At 37.1% G+C, this 23,581-nt stretch overlaps 1 protein-coding gene across 14 annotated transcripts in view; it reads right to left on the bottom strand.

Annotated features, from left to right (window-relative positions):
- The window catches only part of MITF (melanocyte inducing transcription factor), a 216,492-nt gene that overhangs the window by 30,403 nt on the left and 162,508 nt on the right, over window positions 1-23,581 (bottom strand). For 10 of the 14 annotated variants that reach the window (XM_032290461.1, XM_032290462.1, XM_032290463.1 and 7 more), the window contains exon 3: window positions 728-955. In XM_032290461.1, the coding sequence (XP_032146352.1) occupies window positions 728-955 (228 nt within the window). Of the gene's footprint in view, window positions 1-727; window positions 956-2,010; window positions 5,622-23,581 lie in introns of those variants that run through there. The other 4 variants (XM_032290472.1, XM_032290473.1, XM_032290475.1 and 1 more) reach the window with 4 other exon arrangements.

Raw genomic sequence — 23,581 nt, 5'->3', positions numbered from 1 at the left:
TAAATCCCATTACGATGAAGCTCATCATCTCATAATTTGGAAATAATGAGCATTGAATCACAACTCTCAGGTATTCGTATGCTCCAAATTTTGATGCACCAATTAGCTTGAAGGTAGTTTGAGTCTTGTCTCCAATCCAGCCTTTACCAAAGCAGATTTAACAGGCAGCGGCAATTTTATTATGAAACAGAATGTATCCAGGAATTAAGCCTTTGCATTTCTGTTAAATTCTCATGTGCTATATGATTCAAATCCATCCATGCACATTCCATGCTTTTTTTCCCCCAACTCAGGGAGAAATAAAAATAATATTCCAGACATTCACAACAAGCGGAACTTCTAAACCGCCTGTCCCACACCTCTTCTATTTTTGCTTTTCCTTTTCCACCTCCCCTTCTCCTCTCTCTGCATTTTCACTCTTCATAAACTGACAGGCATGGAAGAGAAGAGAGCACTTAGCTAAGGAAGAAGAAGCAAGTGGCAAAAGTGTCCTCGCCTCCACGTTTTACTTGGAGCGGGCCAGATCTCCTGTCATGTGCCGTACACCCAATAACCCAGCGACGGGGACAAGAGGCTGGAATGCCACAGTCATTATGGTGAATCGGTGACACAGGCTGGTACATGTGGCCATAAGGACAAACTAGAGTCCACAGTAGTGTAGGAGTCATATTCAACAGACAAGTTATTTAGCGTAAGAAAACAGGAGAGGAGAGGAGACATGAATTACCTCTTTTTCACAGTTGGAGTTAAGCGTAAGCATAGCCATGGGGCTGTTGGGTGCGCTGCTCCCCGGCACTGGTGGCATGACATGATCGCCAGGCTGGTTTGGACATGGCAAGCTCAGGACTTGGTTGGCATGTTTATTTGCTAAAGTGGTAGAAAGGTACTGCTTTACCTGCTGCCGCTGGGCTTGCTGTATGTGGTACTTGGTGGGGTTTTCAAGGTGGGTCTGCACCTGAACATAGCCATGGAAGGAAAAGAAGACAGCACGATTATTTGTGAGTTTCAGACAGCTCTTCTTTCAGGCACAAACATGAAACTGACCAGTCCACCAACAGAAGAAATTATTAAGCCTTTGTTATGTACCAGGCACTGTGCTAACGGATTTTGATATTACTGAAGTTTAAAGTCTAACTCGTAGGATTTGGGGTAATACTTTGCCCTATTTTATTTCCCTGCTAATTAACTATACATCTCTTTCAAACCTTACATCCTTCTTCTCATACCTAATAACTAAAAGTTTGAAACTCTCTTAGGGGAAAAATTTCCCCAACACACATGAAAGGGTTTATTAAGATGAAAACAATTTAGAAAAAGTGGCGTAACTCAGTTTATTTCATTTTCCTTGGCAAACAGAACAGCTTTCTTTTTAAAACACACACATACATGCATGTACAAACACACACACACACACACACACACACACAAACTCCTTATGAACAACTGTGTAAAACAGCTATAGAAAATAAACAGAAACCTTCCAATGATTAAATCAACTAGTTGTGTATTAATTCTCCCACTTTCATTTGGACATGATTATTCAACATTTTAATTAAGAAAAAACTCAACATAAAAGCAATCCTACATTAAGCAGTTTCTTTCAAATGCATAACACTTATATGTATATGTTTTAAAAGGCATAACTATTAACAAACCACCAGGATATTTTTTCTCCTTTCCCACAGACCTTAATTCAGAATGAGAAATATTTTTCCCAAAAAAACAACATTATTCAATTTTAAGTCACTTTTTTCTTGATAAACACAATTTAATCTTATGAGCAATTGAACAGGGGCTCATGAAGATGGTTTAGCCATGCACTAAGCAAAACAAAAATTCTACTAATATTTACTTTGTTCAATTCTTATGGCATCAAATAATAAACAGCATTAAAAGACCATATCTGTACTTATCGAAAACAGTATGTTTATTACAATAACATAAAAAGTGGATTAAATCAATTTATTGCATTATATTTCAAAGATTGAATATGAGTCAGAATAAGCTCACCTGATAGTGATTATATTCTAGCATTTCCAGCATAACAACGTTTTAAGTGACCCCAATCCAATGTGAGACAGTAGACTATTGCTTCCTCTGTTTTCTGTAATTCCAATTTGAAGACAGACTGGCATAGAGAAGGCACTATAAACAAGGTATCCCGAGACACCACCGGAAACTTTATCACAGAAGCCCTGCTTATAATAACCTAAGCTAATTAGTTATGCATGTAAAAAAAAATCGTTCACACAAGGGCCTTTTTTTTTTTTTTGGTTTGGAAGCCCTACGAGTTTGGTCTTAAATATTGGTATCAATTTTTCCCCCTGGCTTGATGTCATGCTTTTTTTCATAGATATAAAGGAACCTTTTTAAGTGATGAGCTATCAAAGTCAAACTCACTGTCAGATCAAGGCCAATTCACTATTCATCTTTAGTTCCAGTAGTATTAATAGACAATGGTATTTCTCTTTCATCAATAGGTTAATAGCTGGATGCCCCTTTGGAGGAGACATCATCTAAAAGCTACTATTACATGAGACTTTTCCAGTGGCTGAATAACTGCCACTTCCAACTGCAGGATGACTATTTTTTAGTATAGGAAAAGACACTGTGCTGAACGTTCAAGTTCAACAGCCTCTTCTTGCATCCTGGTATTAATACGCACCTTATTCTTAGCTAGGTAAATGTGTAACCTGCCTATTGACCTCACATCAGGAAGACCAGGAACTATCCTAAATAGAACGTAGCACACACAGAAATAGAGGTATATTTATGTGGATAACAAGAAATAAATATCTCTCATTTGACTCTCAAATGAAAAAGCATGAGCATTTTTACTGAGAATTTTTAAATATTATTCTTAAGTCTATAGAAGAATGAGTTACCATATACACAATTTATACCTTTACATATTTATTCCTTTATTCATTAATGATTGACTGTTATGTGCTAAACACTGTACAAAGCATAGAATATACATTGTGAACAAACAGATATAACTTCCAGCTTTATGAAATTTATATTCTGGGGTGAGGCAAAAAGAGAAGAGAGGCAAGCAAATATATACCTATACATTATGATAAATGCTTAATATCTACTGCTGACAAATGTTAAGCATAAAAATTTGAAATTCATTAATGTTGTTTAAATGCCCGGGATAATGCAGCCCTTTAGGTTGACAATCTTAAGTTCTTTGAAATGACTGATTTAACATGTACACTGAGGTTCACAGAGACATTTTTTTTTGTAAAGGGTCCAGACATGATAATGATGAGGACAACAGATATTACTAAAATAAACATAAAATGAGGGCAATGAGTGGAATGTGCTTATTTCACTATTACACTTAAAAAGGAAAGAGATTCACATTTAAAAATAAATGTTAATTCACTGGCAGATCCTCATTCTTTAATGAATCAGAATATTATGCCTTAGTAAAGAAAGAAGCAATTTGCTTTCTATGTGGCACCGTCAGTGAGGTCTTTATTACATCCAGGTTTGGGTAAGCAGAGTGGGATATATTTGGCTCTTTTACTATCAATAATTTTTTATTTTTCAGTGAAGTTGAAAGCAGATGGCCTATAAACACTATGCAGGAGACAGAACATCTCCAGCTGTTTCCAACCCAAACACTTCAAACAGGCAACAAAAATGAGGAACATGAGCTAGGAGGAAGGTAATAGTGAGTAAAGAGTAGTGAGGTCTGTGGCAAACTAGAGGACACACATCTACCTAGCAGGAACAGCAGATACAAACTGCAGCTGATTGTGGCCATGTGGGAATACCAGTCCAGTCTAGCTCGATCTCCCAATTTTTCAAGGGTAGCTGGCAATCCAAACTTCTTTTTTAATTAAAATCCTGTAGGTTTAAAAATCTGATGCCCAACTATTTTGTGTTTCACAAAGTACAAGCCTCAGCCCACAAACCACTAGAAAATAATCTCTGTTGTACACACCTATAAGGATAATCTTAATATTTACATTCCCTTGGAGATGGCCTCAGTTATAAGAAGAAGTTTTTTTTCTGAGAAGTTAATGTCCAAATCCAGGCATTTCCTGGTGCTTCTTTGAGAGACAACATGCCTGACAACACAGTCAGTGGAGTAGTTAAGAGCTTGAAACCTGGGTTCAAATTCTGTCTTTGCAACTTACTACCCGCGTACCTTCCACAGATCATTAACTTCTCCAGGCCCGCATCTCCTTGTATATTGAATGGGCATGACAGTAGAGCTTGCCTACTAAATGTGTTTCCTGCATTAAATGAGATCATGTTTCTAACGGCCTTAGCACAATATCTAAAACAGTAATTCTCATTTTTGTCTTAGGATCCTTTTACACTCTTCAAATTTATTGTATTTACATGGATTATATCTATCAATATTTAGCATATTAGAAATTAAAATTGAGAAATTTTGAAAACATAATTATACATTAGCACATATCTCACAGGATGTCAGAACAATGACATCTCAACGTGACATGTAGCCTTTGGAAAACTCTACTGTATACTGGTGAAATGAGAGTGAAAAAGGAAAACTATATCTTAGTGTTATCTGGCAGAACCCCTGCAAGAGTCTTGGATACAACCACGGCCCTCTGATTATAGTTTGAGAAACCCTGATCTAGAATGTTGTGGCATTCTAGCATCATCACTGCATCAGCAATGTCACTCCCCACTGTGGACAGGTGGTATGTGACATAGCCTCTATATGTCCACTTCCCTCCCTCAGAAGATGCTGGAGAAAGATATTATTCCTGCCTGAACTCCCTCATAGCATTACTATGAGGCTCTAAAGCCCTTTGACAATTTAAAAAGCCATATAAATATAATTTTTTGTCTTCAGCTATCCTAATTCATAGCTTTTTAGTTAATAACTTTGCTTTCATTAATTTTTAAATAGCCAATCAAACAAGCATGCAAATGAGAACATATATGTAGCGTTAAAGAGGCCAGAAACATCTTTATGATTTCCTGATAATGTTTGCATGTTTTTGAACTTCCAGCTGACTAACCACACTAAGGAATTCAGATAGCAAAAGTTGAGTACTGCTAAACACTTGAAGTATAGATCACAAAAATAAAGCTAAAATACTTTATCATGAAATATTATTTATTGATATAACTCATATTTCATATAAATTATGCTATCTGAGTTAAACGGCAAACAGCCTAAGGCTTTGCAACTTTTATTCGTTGTTACTGCTCCTATCACTTTGCCCGTTTCTTTTCTTCATTCAGATCTTGCATTGATAGCAAGAGAATCGGAATGGATCACTTCCTAACTGTTAACACTTTAGCTTTGCCGCTTCCTGTGTAACACCAACAGGTTATTTTCCATCAGTTTCATTCTAAAGACATCCTGGAGCACATCACATGTCAGTTTAAGATGGTGGCTGTAGATACTACCATCTTGACTGACAACAGAATTCACTGGAGAAAAAATACCTCTATCTAGATATCCACTGTTCTTTATTCTCTCTGCTATTTGTGAACGAGAATTTGAGAAAAAGTGAGTGTAGATTCTCTTAATCCTTTTAGTTTATTTATTATAATTTTAGAGATAGGGTCTTGCTATGTTGCCCAGGCTGGAGTGCAATAGCTATACACAGGTGCAATCGTGGCACACTACAGCCTTGAACTCCTGGGCTCGAGTGATATTCTCACCTCAGTTTCCTGAGTAGCTAGGACATGGTTCTACACCCAAATAACTATATTTTTTAAAAATAGTTCAACAAAATGTTCAGATTTATCACTTATGTTTAGAGAGAGAATTTGTTATTTTGCTCAGTAAGTTTAAAGAAAACTAAATGGATTATTATTTAATCAACTGCTATCTACCACCATGCCATTATTGTTTTCATACAGCTTTTAAAATGGCAATCCAAAGGGAATGTCAGTTATGCAATCATATTTCCTGAAGAAAAGTAGTAAAACAGAGAAAGCTAGCTTTCTCAAATAATTGGGATAGTCGTGCATAGGGTCACATCTGATTAAGTGCCAAGGTTCTTTGCAGTCCCACAATATTACCACAAAAGAAAACAAAAGCCCAGAACATATGTCCTTGGACACATAATCTTGTTTACTGTACAATCTGCACAGAGGTATCCTTAACCAAATATAAAAACAACAAGGGTATGAATCCTGACCTAATGGAGAAGAATCAAAATCGATGCAAATACAAAGCAAACTAAAGAGCCTTAAAGAAGTCTTAAATAAAGAAAGGTTCAAAATGGCTATGGCTGACTAACTCAGTGCTTTTTCTCTATAACAGAAGTCTGTCTACCCATTAGCCCAACTCAATCTGCTGCCTATGTGGTCTATAAAGTAAGAATGCATTTTACATTTTTAAATAGTTGAAAAAAATGAAAAGAATAATATTTCATGACACATGAAAATTATATAAAACTCAGATTTCAATGTGGATAAATAAAGTTTTATCAGAATACAGCCACGCCCATTAGTTTACATGTTGTCCAGGGTGGCTTCCTTGCTACAACAACAGAGTTGAATAGTAGTAGCAACAGAGTCTGCAGGGCCCCCAAGGCCTAAATATCTACGCTGTGGCTTTTTATAGAAAACGCTGACCCCTGCTCTCTAGGAAAGTTTCACCAAACTAGAATTGAGCTTTCCTATTCAACAGAAGTTTTAGCAGGATTTGGAGGAAAAGAATGAGGTGATTTTGATAAAGAGAAATAGTATATGTATAAATAATTTCATAGTTGTTTTTCCAACTGTTATCTTAACTGGACAAGCATCTTCGTAAGAATACAGGATATGCTTAATTATCCCCTTCCCCTCTTTTAAAGATAAAGAAACAGAAACTGAGAGGAAACCTAAACAACTTGCCAGGGTTAGAAACCATAGTCACGTCTCCATTATTCCGTCCACAGTGGCGAACTAGAGAAGCGCCCTCCACTGTGGATCAGTTCTGATCTAGGGCTTTAACTGAATATAGAGGGAAAGATAAAACTGTGTAAATCCAGACATGTATTCACATATCCCAGTGTGCACAAATAAGTATATATGAATTTATATTGCATATTTATGGGTCTGTATACTTTCACACTACTTCCCGTCTTACTACTTTGTAGGCTTCTGAATTCAGATAATTGAGCTATAAATATGTAAATAAAAAGGAAATATGTAAATATGTAAAGAAAAGGAAAGGATAACAAATGCACTTTTCTGAAAATTTGATGTTAGCATAGAATAGACTAGCTCTACCAAAAATTCCCAGCAAGTCTTTTATCCTTGGTTAATGACCTATAAAACAGTGCGCTTATTATAAACCATGAGATGGGCATACTTTGGTTTTAGGACAAAGAATATTTCGTAGCCTCAGGAAAAAAGGTGTTATCTATAAGAAAATTCCTAATATATACATTATTTTTTTCCTCCCTCAGGCTAAAATAAGCCAAAGACCATGATAATAAAAATAACGTGTAGTTTTTATTACAGCCTATAGAAGAAGGAGGGATTTAGGAGTGGTAGCCATCTACCAATACAGTATTGGCAACCAGAGAATAAAACACCACTTTCAGAATCAAATTCCTATGGGAGAAGCTGCAGCAAGACCAATACACTTAGCCCATCACTCACTTTAAGAGAAAACCATTTCTCTTAAACAAGTATCTTATAAAACATTATGAGTTGATATGTCATATTAAATACCAGGATGTTTTAAAATACAAAGAACAGAATTAATGCTCATTCTCTCAAACTTGTCTACCATGTACCAGATGCCACACATTTTATATGCACTCCTAGCTTATGTCAATTCAAAGTAAAAGTAAGAAAGATATGTGAAATAACCACATAAAATAAAAGTAAAAAAGATATGGGGCTAAACCACATAAAATATTCTTGAAAGTCTCAATACACAGTTTTGTTTTGTTTTTAAATTGTTTCACAGCTTCCTGGTTAAATACAGAAGCAACTATTGAAGAGATTTGATTTTAACTTCTTACTTTGAGTTGTTCCCATCTTGAGAGAGTATACTCAATTGTCCTCTTCCTATTCATAGACAGTTAAATACAGGACTGGGTGCAAATGTTAATGTGTATACAAATCAGTTGAGGATCTTGTTAAATGCAGAGTGTGATGCCACAGGTCTGGGCTAGAGCCCAAGATTCCGCATTTCTAACAAGTCGCCAGGGGATGCTAACCGAGCTGGTCCAGGGAACACACTACATCCTGAGCAGCAAGGCTTTAATACGTTCTCACTTGGACTGCTGCCTTCATCAAAAATTATATGTTCACCATTCAATCAACAAACATTGCTTGAGCACCAACTAGATGCCAGGCAACTGTGCAAATCTTACACAGATTGTTTAGATAAGGGCCTCACAGAGAATATGAGATTGATGCCCAGACCTGAAGTTGGTAAGATGAGCCAGGCAGATTGGCAGGAACAGGATCCCAGCCAAGCACACAGCCCTCAGGTGTGAACAAGCCTTGGTTGTTCAAAGAACAGCAAAGAATAACATATATTCTTAATATATGTTATTTACTTGGCTTTCAATTCACCACACTTGTCTGGTTTTTCTCTTCCCTCCTTCATTTCTTTTCAGTCTCCTTATCTAGCTTTCTCCTCTTTTCCCTCTTAAATGTCAGAGTGCCTCAAGGGTCAGAGCTTGATTTCATCTATGTACACTCAGAGCACTGGTGATCTAACCCAGTCACATGGATTTAAGCACCCCAGAACAGAGAGGTCTCTGAGAACCAGACTCATCTCCACTGGCCTGAGAGATGGCACTGTTTGGAAGACTGCAGACATCCTAAGCTCAGCATGTTCATCCACTCTTCCAAATCAGCTCCTCCTACGGTCTTCTGCATCTTCATAGTTGGCAACTCCATTTTTTTCTATTAGGTTGAAACATACAAAATTGCCAATTTTTTTTTGATCTGTCAAAAAAATGGTCTCCTTCTGGCTTAATTTAGTTGCTCATTCTACAAACCATGGTCATCTTTGACTCCTATTTTCTTTCATACCCTGTATCCAACCTATCAAGAAGTATTGTTTCTATCTCAGAAAATATCCAGAATTTAATGGATTTTCACACTCTACTGCTACCACCTGATCCAAGCCATCATCTCTTCAAACTTAGATGAGGAAAACCTTATGACTCTTCTACCTGCTTCTGTCTTGGCACTTGGACAGAGTATTTTCAATACAATGAATAGGGGGGTCCTTGTGATATAGTCAGATCAAGTCACTCCTCTACTGAAACTAAACCAAACCAACAAACCAAACAAACAAAAAACCCCACCTCTGTAATGGTTCCCTACTTATCTCTGAGAAAAAACCAAAACCAAACCAAAACAAAACAAAAACAAGTATTTGCAATGGCCTGCAAGTCCCTATATCAATGCTAATCACATGTTTATTAGAAAGGCACATTCCAGGGCCCCAAACCAGAGTTAATGAATCAGAATCTCTGGATACGTTGTTCAGAAATCCATACTAGCTTGTTAGTTCTCCAGAGAGAGTATATGGACTCCTGTCCACTATGCCTCCTTCTCCCACTCCACCGCACCCCAGGATCATTACCTCATTGACCTTGTCTCCTATAACTATCTTCGGGACATATTCACATTTCCAGCCCACACCCTACCAGCACTCCTGGTTATCTGTCCTTTGCTCTGCTTTGTCCAGAACATGGCTTGGCACACAGTGGGCACTCAGCAAGTATTTGGTACATCATGTAGCAGTGTGGAGCCAGTGTGGTTGGCGTGCAGGGCTAAGAGGCAGAACTGAAGAACAAGGGGCCACACTGTATAGGCAGGGGTTGTAGGTTAGGATTCTGACCACCTCTGGAAACGTCCTGAGAAAATGGAGTGTGACAGTCCCTCACTCTTCCTAAACCAGAAAGCTCTAGAGAAACTAAGTCTTCAGGCTCGGCAGTTGATTCACAGTATGCCACCCTATTCCACATGATAAAGCTTCCTTTTCGATCGGAGTCTGCCCAAAGACTGCCAATTTTTACAGCTCTCATCTAGCAGTACAACAAGCCAGTAGGGATTTGTGGGTCTCAAACGCCTGGGCACCTTATTCCAAGGTCCCCAAGCTGGCAGTGCATGGACACAAACCACAAGCAAGGCTGTTCACCTAGACAGAATTTAGTGGTCTACGAATTTGTCACCAATGATGAAAAATTGGGAGTTTTCAAAACAAAATTTGGTTTCTGGTTTCTCAAACCAGAGTTTGGATTTTTCTTTTCTGGTTGATAAATCAGAAGATTTAGTGATACCAAACTGCACTCCCACTGGGCCAGCAGCTTATCAGAGTTGAAAGTAACAGAGTTGAGAAGCAGCTTCTACCTTTTAATGAGCACTGACTCTTAATTTTGCAACACTCCCATCACACCTTACTCTGACACTGACAACCGACCTGCTTTATTCATTAACCAGTCTGATTTCTGAAGACTTTTAAATCTGCAAACCCTACCTGACCCATTCATACTTCATAACCCTGAACATGGTTCTAAATCTGATAGAATGATAGTGGCATAAGTGTGTTCAGAAAGCTACATTAAATGAATAATCTCATATAAGAAAATAAATCAGTAGAACTGTAACAGAAAAAATTTAAAAATGGATATAAATTTTAAAAAGATACATACATGCCCATGAGTCAATGGCTCTGTTCAAGAACTTTTCTAAGGAGATGATCAGATACGGGACAAAGGCTTATGTACACAGACATCTATTAGAGCATTATCTCTAACAGAATTAGGTGGACTATTGCCTAAGGCATGTCACACATTTTTGTCAATAAAGTTTATTGGAAAACAGCCACACTTTCATTTATGTGTAGTTTATGATTGCTTTCAAGTGATAACAGTATAAGAGCATAGTTGAGTAATGGACTTATGGCCCCAAAAATCTAAAACACTGGTCCTTTATAGATAAAGTTTGTCAGCCATTAGTTTCTAATAGTAAATTAAAAACAAATATCTAATAATAGGCCATGGATTAAATTAATTATAAGGGAGCCATATAGTTCAGGCTTTTCAGCTCAGCACTATTGACACTGGAGCCAGTTAACGCTTTGTTGTGGGGGTGAATCTGCGCACCACCTGCTGTCTCCCAGCATCCCTTATCTATACCCATTAGATGTCAAGTAGCACAGCATGTCCCAACCCAGTTATGACAACCAAAAATGGCTCCAAAGATTGCTAAATGCCTCCTGGGGACAAAACAGCCCTGAGTTGAGAACTGCTACATATAAATGGATCCTATACAGTCATTACAATCCACATTTTAATCTAACAATTTTTTTATTTCTTGTCTAGTACACCACACTGAATTTCATATATCAAATTTATTTATTTATTTTTTTACTCTAAGTTCTGGGGTACATGTGTAGAACATGCAGACTTGTTACATATGTATACATGTGCCATGGTGGTTTGCTGCACTTATCAACCCATCACCTAGGTTTTAAGGCCTGCATGCATTAGGTATTTGTCCTAATGCTTTCCTTCCCCTTGTTCCGCATCCCCCGACAGGCCCCTGTGTGTGATGTTCCCCCCCTGTGTCCATGTGTTCTCATCGTTCAATGCCCATTTATGAGTGAGAACATGTGGTATTTGGTTTTCTGTTTCTGTGTTTATCTAACAATATTTAATGAGGGTGAAAGTTCATTAATGTAAGTGGGAACACAAAGCAAGTTAAAAACACTATATATGCTGCTATCCAAAATTGATTTTCAAATGCTATTTATATATATGCATAACCTCCAAAAAACTAATGACAAATTACTCAGTCAAGTCTCAATAATGACTATTCCCAAGCGATAAACTTTCAGTGATTGTTATTTTATTATTTTCTATAATGTACATAGCACTGATTTTGTAATTTAAACAAGCTAGACATTCCATGAGAATTAAAGCCTACAGATCTGGACAAATAAAAATATATTCAGGCAAAATTCCTCTATTGAAAATTTTGCAAACAACAAATAAACACATGAAGTGGTTACACAATGGTGAAATTTGCCTTGTTTCAACTTTTTCTTGAACTGTTTGATCAGATGGAGAGGGCTTTGTTTTCTCTGAAATTTTTGATCTAACATTCAAGCTTGTACAGTTTGCATTTGTATAATATTTGACACATTTTTATGGTTTTATAAAGGGCCACGATTAAGTGGTTCAATAGTGCCCTTATAATGGCCCATTGTCAGGACTGTCCAGGTCCCCCCTCCTCATGGGAGCTGTGAGTACAGCATTCCACACGCTAGAACTTTTCCACGTGCCCCAGTTTAGCCCTGCCTCAGAATTGCAGACGTCTTTTTGTTTTAGCATTTCCCCCCTCAAATGCCCCCATTGTTTGCAGTTTATTGGGTATTAGAGATGATTACAGCACAGGCAGAACAACTCCTTCTCATAAGAACTGACACTCTTAAGAAACTGGCAGTGGTCAAGTTTGTCAGAGATGAGAACGTTGCCTTGGGCCTAAGCAAAAGGTCAGAAAGCCCCTAGTTAGAGATGAGAGCTGCTGAATGCAACTGGTTTGAAGGTCAAGCCCGCATGAGCTAAAAACTGGCAAAAAGCAACCGCCTCATATTCACACAACTTCAGGATCTATATTATAAGACTGAGGGTTCTTCTGGTTTTTGAGAAATTGCATTGCTTTGGGAAATTCTTAAAACTGGCTTTATAGATTATGTGATAATGAAATTCCAGATTGGAATTAACCTCACCAACAATAGCAGCAGCTTGGGAGTGATTTCCAACTGTGCCATGCATCGTGCTGAGAGTTTTGCATGTAGGTTTAATGTGACCAACCCCACTTAACAAACCATTCATTAATTCAACCAGGATTTACTTAGCACTTGTTTAGGTGCTGAAGACTGAGCAGCAACTAAAGCACAGACCTGATCCCCCCAAAATCATATTTAAGGTGGGGAGGCAGAGACAAACACAGAGTAGTGAACCTAGAAAGGAACAAGAATCTCATACAATGAGAAGTGCAATGCAGACAATAAAAGAGAAAAAAGGGCCATTGCAACAAAGGTATTCTAGAGGCAACATGGTGGCTGGAACCCCAATGACGAGAAGCCGGCTATGGTGAGGTACAGAAGAGATTAGATACTGAGGTAGGAAGTAGCCCAGCATATTGGATGAATAAGAATGAGATCAACAACCACAAAGCCAGCAGTGTTGGAGTAGTGACATGGTCAGTGAGTGCCCTGAAGAGGATGTCTGGGCCAGATGTTGTAGGGCTTTGCAGGCCATTGAAAGAAATTTAATTTTTATTCTCTGCTACTTATAAGAAGCCATTGAGATGTTTTAATAGAGAATTGACATGACCTGATGAACATTTTTTAAAGTTCCCTGGCTTCTTGGCTTGGACTAAGTCTAAAGTAAAAATATCACATACATTAAGGCACTGTCTTATATAATGCTCTGAAATGCCTCACACCACCATGAAGAAGTTGTTATAAATTGTGCACACAGCTATAAAACACTCCATTTATGCCTGCGTGGGACACACAGCTAGGAATATGACCCACTGCCAGAGTAAAATGAAGAGAGGCAGTTTAGCATTGTTAAACATCTGACTGGAATTTCAACTAGATCTGAGTTCAAGTCCTGAGCAAGTTGCTTAAATGCTCTGGACCTCAGTTTTCTGTTTAAAATGGACCCTACCTACCAAATAGTTGCTGGAGATGCTGATAAGCTTAAGTGACAAGATGCATGAAAAGTACGTGGCACATGTACACATGCTCAATAAATAAATAATGTTCTCTAGGATTGTTAGCCTTGGAATTTTTGCTTTCACATCCAAGTGCGTTAGTGTTAAATCATATAGCTCATCAATCCAAAAAAATATAAAGCCACCAAGAAGGAGAGAAGAGGACATTAACAAGTGAAGGAAATATTCAGCCTCTTTCCCATATCTTTTTATCTGATTCTCTTTAGCCAACTCAAATATCACAGATAGGTGGTGAGCATAAGAGGAAAAGGGGAAAAACGAGAATGTGAGGGCTGGGACACTTGCAGGCCACAGTCTCACACAGAAGGCTTTTGTGATATCTTTCCTCCCTTACTTTCAAATGAGCTGGCTCAGTGATCCTTTAAGTGTACTTTAGGGAAACTGTAAACCCCTGAAAATTATATGCAAACTTTTGACTGTACATTTTTCTGGGGAGAGGTTGAACAAACTACGAGTGACATTTAAAGATGAAATTGTGTCTAGGATTTGCAAGTTAGGGGGAGGTATCCATGAAACAGGATGAGCCAAGAGTCAATAACTGTCAAAGCTGGGTGATGAGTATATGAAGGGTTCATTATATTATTCACTCTGCTTTCATGAAATTTGAAACAACCTCTACACATTCACAAAGTGCACACATATTTATGTATCTGATATTTTATTTTTGTTTATGTCCTCTTTATCCATAAAAATAAAAGTGTTATGGTAGCAAGTGTTTATTAAGCAAGCACTTAGCACATCTATCAAGTATCTATCAAGCCTACTGCAAGCATCAAATATCTGCTTTTTAGCTTGCTATTCTGGACCTTCACTAGCAATTTTCTTCTAAGGGATCTGACTTGGTGATGCATGCATTGGTTATGGATTCAGGATGATCCCTGTGATTTTCTGTGGTGTTGTCAGCACGAGAAATCAGAGAAACATCTTGTTAACAAGCAAAATAAGCTGGATTTGCCCATGGAGTGCCTCATTGATCTAATCAGGAGTGTGTGCTTTAGCCACAAATGAAATGTTTTTTACAAACCTTACACAGAGAGTACAGAACTGAATTCATATTGAACTTTTCAGATCAACAGAATCAGGACTACCTCTTTCAAACAAACTGGTCAAAGATCTACATGGATGTCATATAAAACATGTAATCAACTGAAACTTAAGCTTACATAGGTATTTAGGTGGAGCTTTATTTTCCTTACTATAAAAAGTACATTTGCAGAAACACCATGACTTATCATACTCTACAAAGCAAATTCTCAGAGATTTAAAATTTTTTGAAAATCCATAAAAATCTATTAAGGGAGGACACACCTGTACAAGACCAATATATGTGGTTTGAATAGTCCCATTTGGATTTGTGTGAAAAAAAAATAATGGATAAAGCATATAAAGAGGAAAAGGACAAAGTATTTCTTTGGAGAATATAGGTAGGAATTTTGAAGGACATAGGAAAATGGGCAGATATAGAGACTCCTCATAATTAGGAGAAGAATTAAAAAGTGAAAATAGGCTGGGCGTGGTGACTTATGCCTGTAATCCCAGCACTGCGGGGCCAAGGCAGACAGATCACTTGAGGTTAACATGGTGAAACCCCCTCTTTACTAAAAATACAAAAATAAGCCAGGCATGGTGGTGTGTACCTGCAGTCCCAGCTACTCAGGAGGCTGAGGCAGGAGAATCACTTGAAACCGGAGGCACAGGTTGCAGTGATCTGAGATCGCATCACTGCACTCCAGCCTGGCGACAAAGTGAGAAGTGAGACTCTGTCTCAAAAAAAAAAAAAAGAAGAAGAAGAAGAAAGAAGAAAGAAGAAAGAAGAAGAAGAAGGAGGAAGAAGAAGGAAGAAGAAGAAGAAGGAGGAGGAGGAGGAGGAGGAGGAGGAGAAAGAGGAAGGAGAAGAGGAAGAAAGAGGAAGAAGAAGAAGAAGAAGGAGGAGGAGGAGGAGGAGGAGGAGAAAGAGGAAGAAGAAGAAGAGGAGGAGGAGGAAGAAGAAGAAGGAGAAGAAGAAGAAGAAGAAAAGAGCAATTACTGAGTACTTACTATGTTACAGGTAGTTTTAATGAAAGTTCTCAATAGATTCGCTTATTTAATCCTCACTAACATCCTATGAAGTAGTGGATGTTATTATCCACATTTTTAGGATGAGAAAATTGAGGTTTACCTCTAATTACCTTATGAAGCACTACCAAACTATAAATTATTTATAGGACTCATATTTTCAATGTAATATTTCTGGTTTTGAAACTGTTTGGAGGACCTATGTCATCACTATTTCTTCTGAGTATTTGTTTTTGTACTTCATTATAAATAAGTCTTCTCCTGAAAATCTGGTCCTCAGCTGGGTGGACACTGTTGTTAAACCAAAGTGCTACTGAATTCCAAAGTGAATAGAAGCAGCCCCTCAAGTCAGCAACCCTTCAACAAAGACAGATCCTAACAACAGAGAAAGTCAATATGGACATTTATTCTGGGAAAACTGCCTTAGGACTTTGAGTAATTTAAGGGTTGATGGTTTCCTCCTTTCTTTTTTCGTGAGAAGGATGAGATGGGGTGGGGCTGATCAGCGGGCAGACAAACAATCTTCTAGACTCAATAGCAATTTTTGTTAACCAAAAGCATCTCTGTATCATGAGATTTGTAAAGGAAAGGTTAAAATACTGTATGATATAGTAATGTCTTTTATAAGAAAGAAAATAGGCCACTGTATCACTGAAATACCAGTTGTTACATACTCTGTTGTAAACCAGTAACAAAAAGGGGAAGAAGAGAAATGTCAAGATTGCCCTTTTGTTAAAAACCCAATATGTTATGTGGCTTGGATAAAAACAAGGACTAAAAAGCAATGGTGTAGTCAATCCTCAAATCTCTATATATTGCATAGCAGACAGAAAGCGGGACCACAACATGAAAGAAAACACCTCATTTCTATCCTCAAGGAGCTTACAATTGAAGAGTTAAGTGGGGGAAACAGGGAGGGTAACCCACACAGAAATTTACATTAAGGTGCTCCTGCCTGTTAAGATGGGAGCCCTCAACTGTACAGGCAATTTTGCCCTTCAAGGAATTTTAAGCAATGTCTCGAGACAATTTTGGTTGTCTTAACTAGGTGAGGAGTGGGTGCTGCTACTAGCATCCACTAAGTGAGAGTTCAGGGGTGATGCTAAACATCCTACAACACACAAGACAACACTACAAAACAAAGGCCCTTTCGTCCCAGTGTCAGTAATGCCATAATGTATAAATCCTACCCAAAGAGAGGCTGTACTAATTTCCTACCCAACTCCTTTTAGTGGAATATTTCAGAAAAAGCACACAGGTATCTCATGAACTATTTACATGCTTCCTTCTTATATCTGACATTCACAGTTACTAAGAGCTATTTAACATATTGTCTTGACACGCAAGGGAGACCTATCTAGCTAACTAGAGGGTGTAGGAAACATCACCTTCACTGTAAATAGCCTAATAATTCAATACTGAAGAATTCAACTGATTTGAGTTCTGGACAGTCACATGGACAGGAAAAGCTATGCTGTTAATCGAGAATTATCAATTCAACACAATAATAATAAACTATGCCCTAAAACAATACAGAATGAAAGTGTAAAATTCTAAAGATTCCGAAAGCACACTAGGAATCTGCTTTTGGTTTTTCTGGGTCATTCTGAACATCAACTATGAGTGCATTATTCATATCTGAGAGTGACGCTTAAAAGTCTCTTATAGCAAGATTTAATGGGTATATGAACTATGTGTGTGTGACTGTCTGTCTGTCTGTCCAGCAAAGAGGCGGTAAAGGAAGGCAACCACAGCAGATATAAATGGAAAAGACCATGAAAACAACTACTACTCAGAATAAGCATTTTGTTAATTCACATTTCAAAAAGGAAGGAAATTCTCCTTCTCGTTTAAAGTGCCATAATCCATTGTGTCACAGTTAATAAAAAGCACAGTATCAAATCTAGACTGCATTCCTGAAAGCCTGTTACAGCTTTATGTCCTCTTGTATATGGAAAGGTTGAGTAGACACCACCACCAAAACAATTCAAGGACCTTCGTTTTATCACACTATTAATACGTTCGTTAGGATGATGTAAAATCACTGGCTTAGTTTACACACCCATGCAACCAGTGAACTACCCGGCTCTCCCCTTCTGTCCAATGAGCTGTGCTATTATTTATGTCTGAAAAGAGTCAACTGCACCCATCATAAATGAGATGTAGTCAATCACTGTGCATGATGAACAGGCACCTCAAGGGCTGAAATCTGAGTCACCTTCATGCAAACTCAGCTGTGCACCATTGTCACTGCTCCATTACCTCAGCTTTCTTTGCAGTCAGAAAAACCTTAGACTACTAACACGGCAAATGAGATCTCTCAAGGAAGAATTCAACTCCTAGAGAAAAACAGTGGTATAAAACACGAAATGCAATACATGACGTGCTTCCTTCATATCTTTAGGGTGAAAGTGTCATTCAAACATCAGTAATACTACTAACATTGTACATTAAAAATAAGAAAACAAAGTAATCAAAAAATCCTAAAACAATAAAGACAAATATAAATAAATACAAAAAGCTCCAACTCCCTACTCTCTTATCTCTACCCTTTAATCAGTTTTAGAGTTTACATGCATTCTCTACACTTATTTATAGATTAATTGGAATAAAATTAAATAAAAATATAATTATACATGTACCTACATCCATTCAAAACAAACATCTGGTTACATAATACATTTTTTTCTTTTTAAAAAACAATAATATACCCCAGACAACTTTCCATGTCAACACACCTAGATGTTTCTTTTCAAAAGCAGCCACCAAGTGTTCCATTTTATTACTAATATTTTTAATCATTCCCAGATTCAAGGACATCTTGGTTGTTCTCAATGTTCACTATGGTAATTAATGCAGAATTGAATATTCTTGCATTACGAACATATTGTACCTTTAAATAGGCTAACTGGCATGTGGAGTCTTTGATGTAGAGGATAGTTGGCCAAAGAGAACCCCTGTTTTCCATGTTGATAGATGCAACCCAAATTCTTTGCAAAAAGAGATTCTGTTTATATTCTAACCAACAGAGGATCCAAGCATCCATTCACCCACACTTTCCCCAACACTGACTCTAGAACGTTTGTGATGCTTTCTGACAATTTCTGTGAATGGCTTATAGCATGATGATCATACTTTCTTTGGTAAATAGCATGAGGCTTGGCTTCAAAGAAATCATGGGCAAAGCTCCTGTCTTAAAAGATTATGATAGCATGAGGGAAAACAGCAACAGGGATGACTAGAACATATTCAAGCAAATATGGTAATGGCAAGTTTCTGATGAACACCTTGGTTGAGATACACCTTGTTATTTTTATTTCCCTGAAACTATTCCTTTCTTTTTTGTTCATTTTTAAAATTTGTGGCAAACAATAGAATAGTCCTTGTTCTGTCTCCCAGAATGAAAAAAAAAAAAAAAAAACTAAAATATAACCATGTTTGCTTTGGATTAAATATTGAAGATAAAAATAAGCCCCATAAATTTCCTGCTCTCCCTCCCCAGAGGCAACTATTACCCAGAATTTGATGTATAGCCATCCAATCCATGTGTTTATGCTTTTGCAAGACAGCACTTATAACCCACCTGCTTTTTAAAAGACACTGTTAATAGAATGGAAAGGCAAACCACAAACTGGGAGAAAATATTTGCAAGGCATATATTTGATATATCCAGAACAAATAAAGAGCTCTTAAAACACAACTAACCCAATTAAGAAATGGACAAATGATTTGCACAAACTTCACCAAAGGAAAATACGTGGATGGCAAATAAGCCCATAAGAAGATGTTCTACATCACCAGTCATTAGGCAAATTGAAATTTTAAAAACGTCAATGGGATAGTATTGCACACCTATCAGCATACAAACCTAACAGAAATTTTAAAGTCTGACCATACCAAGTGTTGGAGAAGATGTAAGGAAATGGAACTCTCACACATTGCTGGTGAGAATATAAATGACAAAACTACTTAGTAAAAAAAAAGTTTAGCACTTTCTTTAAAAGTTAAATATTTGTCTACTATATGATTTAGCTGTTTCACTTTCAAATATTTACCCAGGAGAAATGAAGAATGAATCCACACAAAGACCTGTACATAAACAGTCATAAGAACTTTATTTGTAATATTCTCAGACTAAAAAAAAAAAAAGAAAACCCAAAGGGTCATCAAGAGGTGAATGGATAAAAAACTGTGGTCTATCTATATAAAAGAATACTAGTTAGCGATATAAAGGAATGAGATATTGATACATGCCACAGAATGGCTGAATCACAAATTAATTATGCTGAGTGAAAGAAGCCAGTCTCTTCTCCCAAGAAACTACATAAGGTATGAATCCGTATTTTTTAAACTCTGGAAATTACAAACTCATTTATAGCAACACAAATCAAATCAGTGGTTGCCTGTGGACAAGGGGGGTAGGATTAAGCTGGGAAGGAAGGAGGTGTTACAAAGAGGTACAAGGATATGTTGATTTTCTTGATCGTGGGGATCATTCCACAGAGGTATAATGTGTCTAAATTTATCAAATTACACACTTGGAACAAGTGTACTTTATTTTATGCTAATTATGCCTCAATAAAACTGTTTCAAAAAATAACAAGAAATAGCTATTATCGAAACTGTACTGTGAATGTGCTGTGCTAACATTTCTATCAATATACATCGTCTCACACACTTACACTGGCCTGTGAGCTATCTTTATTTCAATTTTACAAAGGAGCAAAGAGAGAAAAATCTCACTTGTGTACTAAAATTTTTTTTCTCTATGAACTCCGTGTCATACTGACTAGTTAGTATTTACCTGGAATGGTCTTAAGAGCCAGAAGCCTGCAAGATGTAGAAGCCATGTGGTCCTACACATTACTTACCATTTATAAGGGTGAAAATAACTAACGGGAATACAGAGGATAGATTGATACGGACTATACATGGAATACAAGCCAAATTCTATGAAAGGAGTGAGTGGAGAGTGGAGGATCGAGAGGTAGAGGGACCAGGAGGGAAAACCAAGGGACACCTCACATGGAAAGCAGTGTTTGAGTGGGTCTTACTGGGTGGATTTAGCTAAGAATAGGTGGAGACAGAACAGACCAGTAGAAGACACATGGAGGAAATTATGTAGCATTTCTGTCGCTATTTTTCATGCTAGTCAGTACCCGGTATGGGCAAATTCACAAAATCTAAATACGATCACACATTTCAGTTATTTACTCAGTTTTCAGTATGGTTAAATGGTGGGGCTATTAAAATGCAGTGAAACATCAATTTTAAACTATCATTTATGTTTTGTCTCTTTTGTTCATTAGTGTATCAGTACCTAGCATCCTACTTGGATAGTAAGTACTAAGTAAGTATTTGTGAAATAAATGAATGGAAATCCCAGAGAGTGCAAAGGGAGGCAATAATTAATAAACAATTATGAATGATACTGGTTTAAGCTAATCATGACAATACCTTGTTTCTAGAGGTGCTTATTCAGAATCTGTGGTAACAATTGCAGTAATAATACCAGCCACTGACATGTGTTGAGTGCTTACCTTTTTGGATGCATGCGCATTATCTCATATAATCCTCTGACAGCTTTATATTAGTATTAATATTATTGCCTTTTTGCCAATGAGAAAATAGAGGCTCTCAGAGGTTAAGTAATTTTTCTTTCTCACACATCCAACACATGGGAGCAGCGGAGTCCGAACCCAGGCAATTTGATCCCAGTGCCCCCTGCTCACATGCTGCCCAAACACCCGCCACACCAACGCAAAGTCAGAAGCTACGATTTCTAGAAGAGTTGGGTTTCTGAATTTTAGCTCCAGTATATACTGGAAGAAAACAGTGAGTCCCAATTGGTTGGCAATTTAACAGCTCCTCTTGATGATAAAACAAAAAACAAAACAAAATTTCAAAAAACAAAGCCAAATTAAGAAAAAACCTGCAGTGACAAGGCTGAAGCTTGGCATAGGTAAAGAAATTAGCTGCCCTTAGAGATTATGACCCTAGGTGCCTCATCACCTAAGATATTTGTGGGGTAATTAAAGTGGATCTAGGCTCAGTGCCTCCCCCGTCCACACTCTCTTACCTACACCCCAGCAAGAACATCCATCTCCAAGACAGCTAGCCAGGCTCAGAAGCAGGTCTCAGGTCATAGAATAGAGGACAATCAATAGGCCAACCAACAAATCATACCCATGACCTTGAGCTCACTGATCTAATCTTCTAAACCAGGCTATGCTTACCATCTGAAATAAACATGGAGTTTTTATAAAAATACAGATTGCAAGGCCACTCCTATACTCTAGGACCAGACCTAGCAATTTTTATGTTTAAAAGCTCACCAGAGTAGTCCAAAGATTACCTAATTTGAAAATCATTATTCTCAATTACAAACTCAATCCACATCTTAGAGAAAAACTGTTCTTATGATACACATTGCATTTTCATCCCTATGGTTTCATAATAATGAAAAAGAAAACCCATAGACTGTGGTCAACTTTTAAATTCCCAATCTCTTTGAATACTTAGAGACCATAGCCTACAACCTCTACAAACAAAATTGAAATAATAAAACATGACAGAAAACAGCATTATTGCATTCTTCTAATTACCATTTATTTTTATAAAACAAAAATAATACAAAGTAATTTATTTTAAAATTCAAAATCCTATTTGGGTTTTTTCTGCTTCTTACCTTAAAAAAATAAAGCAGACATTAAAATGTTTCCGAGGCACTTCGCTAAATATCATGGGCTAACAATAATGAAGGCAAAGGCAAGTCAATAACCAAGTCAAAGATAAAGAATTAAATATGTTACCATCTCAGTGTCCCAGAGGTTATGGTGTAACTAAAGACTGCGCAGTAATTAAAAGTAGTATTTTTGTCTGAAGATCAAACCGGCATTCTATATTTTTTACAAGGAAAAAAAGAGCTCCAGGCTGGTTTTCAAAGGATTCTATTTTATACCAGAATAACCTATTAGCTATCTATTTATCCCTTTATGTGGAGGAAAATATAAACCATCCATAAAATCCCTCTGGACAGCTAGGTCACTCAAACGTAAGAATCAAAGAGTGAAGAATGAGTCACAAATTAAACTGCAATTTTATTCAAGAAGTATTTCTGGAGTTTGTGGTATATCCTTGTAATCTTTTAGGTGCTGGGGACCCAGTAATAAACCAAATAGACATGTATTCAGGAAGTTCAAAGCAAGCTGCAAGTATATATACATATATATATGTATATAATATATACATAATATATACATAACATATATTATATATGTATATATATAATATATACATATATATTATGTGTTTTTTATATATATATATATATATATAAAACACACACACATATATATTTAGTATGGTGTTAGTAGTCATGGCCTTAAGAATTTATGTAAATGGGTAAAATATTAAATAAGGATCCAAAAGAGATGATAAGAATTAGTCATCACTGGAGAAACAAAAGAAAAACTAAAGAAAGGATAACCACATAACACAAATGCAATTCTTCCTGATGGAGACTATCAATCACATATAAAAAGTCTCAAGTCAACTCATGGTCACCTGTCCATTTTTATTTTCACCAAATATAGGAGACACAACCTAGAATTAAGGTTACATCTCCATTGCCAGTTGGAGTGGTGCCACAGCTCAATTTCCAATGCAAAGCAAACAGTTATAAAGCAAAACATATTACTACTACTCATTGCCACCTTTGTCTGACTAAGTCAGCTCCCCCCTACTATCCCCATGCAATCCCAGAATAGCAGACACCTTCCAGTGGCAAACGTGACACATGCTGGGA

Source organism: Sapajus apella, unplaced genomic scaffold (genome assembly GCF_009761245.1).
Source record: "Sapajus apella isolate SASKATOON/1434 unplaced genomic scaffold, GSC_monkey_1.0 scaffold23, whole genome shotgun sequence".
NCBI lineage: Eukaryota > Metazoa > Chordata > Mammalia > Primates > Cebidae > Sapajus > Sapajus apella.
This window is presented reverse-complemented; position numbering and strand designations above follow the sequence as displayed.